At 41.2% G+C, this 7,467-nt stretch overlaps 2 protein-coding genes across 2 annotated transcripts; both read left to right on the forward strand.

Moving 5' to 3' along the window:
- Window positions 1-800: 800 nt before the first annotated feature.
- On the forward strand, window positions 801-1,730 carry Mst77Y-4 (Male-specific transcript 77Y 4). The gene is made up of 2 exons (NM_001316651.1): window positions 801-1,152; window positions 1,217-1,730. The coding sequence occupies exons 1-2, from the start codon at window positions 874-876 to the stop codon at window positions 1,577-1,579; spliced, it is 642 nt and encodes a 213-aa protein (NP_001303580.1). The 5' UTR covers window positions 801-873; the 3' UTR covers window positions 1,580-1,730.
- A 3,340-nt stretch (window positions 1,731-5,070) lies between these two features.
- CG45764 (uncharacterized protein) lies at window positions 5,071-6,077 on the forward strand. The gene is made up of 2 exons (NM_001316652.1): window positions 5,071-5,498; window positions 5,564-6,077. Exons 1-2 carry the CDS (start codon window positions 5,217-5,219, stop codon window positions 5,924-5,926), a joined length of 645 nt encoding a protein of 214 aa, NP_001303581.1. The 5' UTR covers window positions 5,071-5,216; the 3' UTR covers window positions 5,927-6,077.
- The last annotated feature ends 1,390 nt before the right edge of the window (window positions 6,078-7,467 follow it).

Raw genomic sequence — 7,467 nt, forward strand, 5'->3', positions numbered from 1 at the left:
CGAATCTAGAATACAAAAATAACCATGGAAATATGGCGCCGATCTGGGAAATGTACTTCGAAATCAGCCAACATTGTTTGAAAAAAGGAACTTTTTCATGATCATAGTAGCATTGAGCCTCCATTCAAATCCAATCTTCATATCCCCACTCTGAAGACAGCATACAATCAGTTACCTTTGAACGAGAAACAACTAAAATAATTCGATAAAATTGAGTACAGTTTTATTATTTAAGATAACAATTCACTATGTATTTAAGCGATCTTGCATCGCATAGAGCGTCTCTTTCGCTTTCAGATTTTTTATTTAGTTTATTTTATTTGGCGTTCACTTCACTCAAAACAACCGATTTTGTGCGGAGCACGATAAAAACGTCTTCACACGTCGGCGATCGAATTGAATATAGAAAGCAAGTTGTATTGATTTTCGTATAAGCGGCAGCCAAATGACCAGCAAAATGCCACTTGTTGCTTACCAAGGGGTTGAAATCCCGGAAAGGAACCTGTCGGACAGGATAATTTAAACACCTTCCCTCACCAAACGAAATTACTGGTACTTCCATATTTTGTTCAGATTATAATATAACATTTAGCATTGCTTTTGTAAAAATAGTTGTTAATTTAATGCTATCAAAGCTTTTTAGGCTAACTTCCAATTATTGTTTTGGAGGTACTCGTTTGAAAACAATGAAGTACGCTATTCTATTTCTTGAATATCAGATACGCGTTAGTCAGCCAGTCGGATTCGCGACAGAATATTAAAACCATTTTCAAAACTGGGTACAGTTTTTTATACATATATATAATTCTGAGTAACAAATCTGTATGTGAAAATTTTTGTCGATCAAGAATTTACCAAATAATTGGTAGCAAAATGAGCAATCTGAAACAAAAGGATATCAAGCCGGAGGTGGCAGTTTCAAAATCAATCACCTCTAGAAAAGCAATTGAATATGTTAAGTCCGACGCTTCCGACATTGACGAAGATATCAATACGGCAGAGGACGAATACGTCTCATCGTCTGGCTTTGTTAATTTTCTGAGGGACTTTAAGAAACGATATGGAGAATATTACTCGAATTATCAGATAAGACGGGCAGCTGAAACCCGATGGAACGAAATGTCATTCCGTCATCGATGCCAGTACTCTGCGGTAAATTATTGGTGTCGAATACAAATGAAATGCACATTTATGCAATCGTAATGCACTTCCGCAGGAACCATTGGACACTTTTCACGTAGAGCCGAACAGTGTGAGCAGTCTTCAGCGCTCTATTGAGGCCGAGCTCAGAATGCACTCTGAAATAAGTGGCTGCGACACTTTCTTTGGTGCCTGTGGCTCCAATAGCTGCACTCCAAGAAAGGAGAACAAGTGTTCCAAGCCCAGGGTCTGGAAGAGTTGCCCAAAACCGCGGGCCAAGTCCTCGAAGCAACGTCGTAATTGCGCCAAACCGAAGCCCAAGTGCGCCCGACCCCGTAAGGCATGTCCCCGCCCCAGAAACAGTATGGAATGCGGCAAGCCGAAGGCAAAGCCAAGGTGTCTTAAGCCCAAGAGTTCCAAGCCCAAGTGCTCGGTGTAATCGGAGGTTTCATCTCCCACACCCTTACCCTCACCACTTTTCGGCCATTTTTATTTGATCAGGAACCAGTCTAAATTTTCAAATGATGTAAACAACGGGCGTTGCTAGAATCTATGAACTTGAGAAACCTCCAGTGAACCAGGAAATTGAGAAAACTGGAAAGAATTCTAACTGAATCGGCGGCAAAGGGAGCTCAAACAGATCTGATAAACCAAGGACCTAAGACAGGAAGGCCCAAGCATTGATCCTCAAGGCAACGATAAGCGATTGTACTATTTAGAAATAATGGTTTTATGTCTGATCAATTATAATTTGGGTTTCAGCCTTACCCTCTCGAGTTTCTGAAAGTGCTGTCGTAGGAACTGCACGACGTGTCTGCAGACGGACAACTGGACGATGAAGTCCTTGAGGACTCGCTGGATCCCATTCGTATGGATGTAGTGTTCGCTCTGCTCCTCCAGCGATTTGGCCATCATGTAGGACATGTGGTACGGTGGAGGTGGAATGGCTTCCGGAATGGGTTTGCAATGAATGGCGGTGATGATGAGATTGTGATAGGGAAAATATACGTATGTACGTATGGATGTATATATTATGTACATAATACGTTTGTGTGGGTAGTTATCTAGTGTTGGTTAATGTTTCGCTGGCAAATCGGTTAAAAACACTGATAATTTGGCTATATTTCGGACTGCCGCGTTTGTCTAAGCCTGCTGCTTTATCAACCCGTTTGCTGTGCACCGCTTTCGCAGCTTTTCCTTGCGTTGTTGGCACCGTTCTGTTCCGTTTTCCACACACACAGCACAACTCCGCTTTCACTTGGCAAAATTCACGTTTCTTGACTTTTTTGCAATCACTGGAGGCAGCATATGGATTGCTCGATGGCTGTCAGAAAGTTAGTTAACTAAGTTTTTTTCACGCACGTACAGTTTTTTTTTTTGGGCTGCAGGTAGTTGTGAGCGTCTGATTTAGTCACGTTCATATCAATAGGTATCACTTTGCTTCACAGCTTATCGATGACAACTTGTGTGTCCGGCTCTTCGGACGAATTTAAATTGCGGAAAGAAGAGCTTTTTCGAAGGATGTTTTCGTTCGTTGGAATTAATGTTTCGCCTAATCCAATAAAGATAAAAAGCAGTAGCTATGTGGATGTTAGATGTCAAAGCGTGTGTGAGCCAATCAACGGAGGTGGGATAACTTAGTATTTTTCCCTTGGGATTCTTGTTGTTGTATTTCTATTTTTTTAATGAAAGGCTGATATATTATTAAATCGAACTTATTGGCAACATAACATCTGATTCGCAATTCGACTTTTGTGAAAATTTAAAAATGTGTAGAGATATGAGCTTGGCAATTATATTAAATTCGTTAACTAAAGTATTTCTGCAGTTATCACCTTTTGCTGAAACGCTCCTGGTTAACTCTACTTTTTAAAAATAAAAAGTGGTCTGTGTGATCCTTAAATAGATCTTCAACGACTCCATATATAGCTTCAGTAGTTTGGATCAAGCCATCAACACAATATATTTTATTACTTTGATATTTAACGCTCTTTAGGTATTTCTGCATTTCCTTTAGTTCATTCCAAACAACATTTTTAACTTAAAGCGCGCATTTCATGTGGCTTTTGTCAGGTAATACTCTGATATTCAGGCAATCAAATTAATCATTAACTTTTCAAACAAATGCAGGAGTAGAAGCTGCAACTTCGGAACTATTTCGATGTAATTGCTAGTTTTGGTTACAAGTCTTAATTACCGCTGCAACAGTGTGGCTCAGTGTCTGAGTTGCCAAACATACGCGTAGCAGAGCATCGAACATGGCTGCGTCCACTGCAATGTTGCTGATTCTGCTGATGATGATGGTGGGTGGTGGACACCACGCCCTCCGAGAACGAACGGATGCGCACGGCGCCATTGGCATTGGTGGTCAAAACCACCGAGCGGAAGCGATCGATGACCGCATCCTGGATGCTGTTCACACTCAACTGGTTGCCCATCGCGCGAGTTACAATCCTGTGACTGAGGGAGGAAAGCTTCCAAAAAAAAAAAAACACTGACCAGTTTGGGGTATGAAAGGAGAATGCCTCTTTATTACAAAAGTTGTATGTTTCTCCCAAATGACTTCGTCCGAGTTCGTATTGGCGATTTTCATTGAATCTTTGCTCGGCTGTCCGTTTTTCGATGCTGGGTATGGGTGTATGGATGATCCCGGTGCCTTATCAGCGATTGATGTACACATATACATTTTCACGTCATTGTGTTTCAATAACGTTTTATTTAATTCCTTATTTACCACTTACCACTGCCGTCATATGTTCATCACCTCTTTAGAATTATAACGATAAGCGTTGTGGGCATTGTTGATCCCTTGTCCGTACACCGGCTGCGCCAGTTACAATCCTGTGACCGAGGGAGGAAAGCTTCCAAAAAAAACAACTGAGAAGTTTGGGGTATGAAATGAGAATGACTATTTAAAAAATAATTCCAATTTTAAAAGTTGTATGTTTCTCCCGAATGTCTTCGTCCGAGTTCGTATTGGCGATCTTCGTTGAATCTTTGCTCAGCTGTATGTTTTTCGTTGCTGGGTCGGTGTTGTTTCCCTGTGGCCAGTGAGAGAGGGTATGTTAACTCGTGCGGAGGCAAACAAAAAAAGCAAACGAGCGGAGTGAACCTAGTAAACCTGGAAGCAGGATGCTTCTGCACGGCGTCAGGATGGTAATCCGACCCACAGTGGGTCCGACTTTCAACAGGCAACTTGCGCACACACACAGGCGTACTCAAAATCGAAGTTGGGAGAAAAGGGGGTAAGGAAAGTCGCTTGGCAAGTGAGTGGTGGAACAGGACGATGTGGAAAGGACCTCCACAGGTGCGCTGCTCTATTTACATTGCAGTATTGCAAACTTGCTGCAGCGTGCCTCACAAAATAAACTTTAAAGCTTCACAATGAACAGAGGGAATGTAGTTCTCCGAAGCAGGAAGCCTTCCCTCACCAAACGAAATTTCTGGTATTTCTTGCATATTTTGTTCAGATTTTAATATGACGTTTAGCATTGCTATTGTAAAAATAGTTGTTAATTCAATGCTATCAAAGCTTTTTAGGCTAACTTCCAATTATTGTTTTGGAGGTACTCGTTTGAAAACAAGGAAGTACGCTATTCTATTTCTTGAAGATCAGATACGCGTTTCTCAGCTAGTCGGATTCGAAACAGAATATTAAAACCTTTTTCAAGACGAACGGACGCACGACTATGGCCAGCTCGTTAGATATTGATAAAGAATGTATATCCCTTAAACATTTTCTCCTACAATACCTTGAACGAATCTAGAATACAAAAATAACCATGGAAATATGGCGCCGATCTGGGAAATGTACTTCGAAATCAGCCAACATTGTTTGAAAAAAGGAACTTTTTCATGATCATAGTAGCATTGAGCCTCCATTCAAATCCAATCTTCATATCCCCACTCTGAAGACAGCATACAATCAGTTACCTTTGAACGAGAAACAACTAAAATAATTCGATAAAATTGAGTACAGTTTTTTATACATATTTTTTTTGTGTATAATTCTGAGTAACAAATTTGTTTGTGAAAATTTTTGTCGATCAAGAATTTACCAAATAATTGGTAGCAAAATGAGCAATCTGAAACAAAAGGATATCAAGCCGGACGTGGCAGTTTCAAAATCAGTAAAAACCTCTAGAAAAGCAATTGAATATGTTAAGTCCGACGCTTCCGACATTGACGAAGATATCAATAGGACAGAGTACGAATACGCCTCATCGTCTGGCTTTGTTAATTTTCTGAGGGACTTTAAGAAACGTTATGGAGAATATTACTCGAATTATCAGATAAGACGGGCAGCTGAAACCCGATGGAACGAAATGTCATTCCGTCATCGATGCCAGTACTCTGCGGTAAATTATTTGGTGTCGAATACAAATGAAATGCACATTTATGCAATCGTAATGCACTTCCGCAGGAACCATTGGACACTTTTCACGTAGAGCCGAACAGTGTGAGCAGTCTTCAGCGCTCTATTGAGGCCGAGCTCAGAATGCACTCTGAAATAAGTGGCTGCGACACTTTCTTTGGTGCCTGTGGCTCCAATAGCTGCACTCCAAGAAAGGAGAACAAGTGTTCCAAGCCCAGGGTCTGGAAGAGTTGCCCAAAACCGCGGGCCAAGTCCTCGAAGCAACGTCGCAATTGCGCCAAACCGAAGCCCAAGTGCGCCCGACCCCGTAAGGCATGTCCCCGCCCCAGAAACAGTATGGAATGCGGCAAGCCGAAGGCAAAGCCAAGGTGTCTTAAGCCCAAGAGTTCCAAGCCCAAGTGCTCGGTGTAATCGGAGGTTTCATCTCCCACACCCTTACCCTCACCACTTTTCGGCCATTTTTATTTGATCAGGAACCAGTCTAAATTTTCAAATGATGTAAACAACGGGCGTTGCTAGAATCTATGAACTTGAGAAACCTCCAGTGAACCAGGAAATTGAGAAAACTGGAAAGAATTCTAACTGAATCGGCGGCAAAGGGAGCTCAAACAGATCTGATAAACCAAGGACCTAAGACAGGAAGGCCCAAGCATTGATCCTCAAGGCAACGATAAGCGATTGTACTATTTAGAAATAATGGTTTTATGTCTGATCAATTATAATTTGGGTTTCGGCCTTACCCTCTCGAGTTTCTGAAAGTACTGTCGTAGGAACTGCACGACGTGTCTGCAGACGGACAACTGGACGATGAAGTCCTTGAGGACTCGCTGGATCCCATTCGTATGGATGTAGTGTTCGCTCTGCTCCTCCAGCGATTTGGGCATCATGTAGGACATGTGGTACGGTGGAATGGATTCCGGAATGGGTTTGCAATGAATGGCGGTGATGACGAGATTGAGATAGGGAAAGCACAAACAAACAGCACAACTCCGCTTTCACTTGGCAAAATTCACGTTTCTGGACTTTTTTGCAATCACTGGAGGCAGCATATGGATTGCTCGATGGCTGTCAGAAAGTTAGTTAACTAAGTTTTTTTCACGCACGTACAAAGTTTTTTTTTTTTGGGCTGCAGGTAGTGGTGAGCGTCTGATTTAGTCACGTTCATATCAATAGGTATCACTTTGCTTCACAGCTTATCGATGACAACTTGTGTGTCCGGCTCTTCGGACGAATTTAAATTGCGGAAAGAAGAGCTTTTTCGAAGGATGTTTTCGTTCGTTGGAATTAATGTTTCGCCTAATCCAATAAAGATAAAAAGCAGTAGCTATGTGGATGTTAGATGTCAAAGCGTGTGTGAGCCAATCAACGGAGGTGGGATAACTCAGTATTTTTCCCTTGGGATTCTTGTTGTTGTATTTCTATTTTTTTAATGAAAGGCTGATATATTATTAAATCGAACTTATTGGCAACATAACATCTGATTCGCAATTCGACTTTTGTGAAAATTTAAAAATGTGTAAAGATATGAGCTTGGCAATTATATTAAATTCGTTATTCGTGTGATCCTTAAATAGATCTTCAACGAGTCCATATATAGCTTCAGTAGTTTGGATCAAGCCATCAACACAATATATTTTATTACTTTGATATTTAACGCTCTTTAGGTATTTCTGCATTTCCTTTAGTTCATTCCAAACAACATTTTTAACTTAAAGCGCGCATTTCATGTGGCTTTTGTCAGTTAATACTCTGATATTCAGGCAATCAAATTAATCATTAACTTTTCAAACAAATGCAGGAGTAGAAGCTGCAACTTCGGAACTATTTCGATGTAATTGGTAGTTTTGGTTACAAGTCTTAATTACCGCTGCAACAGTGTGGCTCAGTGTCTGAGTTGCCAAACATACGCGGAGCAGAGCATCGAACATGGCTGCGTCCACTGCAATGTTGCT

This window comes from Drosophila melanogaster, chromosome Y (genome assembly GCF_000001215.4).
Source record: "Drosophila melanogaster chromosome Y".
Lineage (NCBI taxonomy): Eukaryota > Metazoa > Arthropoda > Insecta > Diptera > Drosophilidae > Drosophila > Drosophila melanogaster.

Coding starts and splice junctions, on each gene's coding strand:
- Mst77Y-4 (NM_001316651.1), top strand. CDS start 874: ATGAGCAATCTGAAACAAAAGGATATCAAGCCGGAGGTGGCAGTTTCA. Junction 1,153..1,216: donor ATCGATGCCAGTACTCTGCG/GTAAATTATTGG, acceptor GCACTTCCGCAG/GAACCATTGGACACTTTTCA.
- CG45764 (NM_001316652.1), top strand. CDS start 5,217: ATGAGCAATCTGAAACAAAAGGATATCAAGCCGGACGTGGCAGTTTCA. Junction 5,499..5,563: donor ATCGATGCCAGTACTCTGCG/GTAAATTATTTG, acceptor GCACTTCCGCAG/GAACCATTGGACACTTTTCA.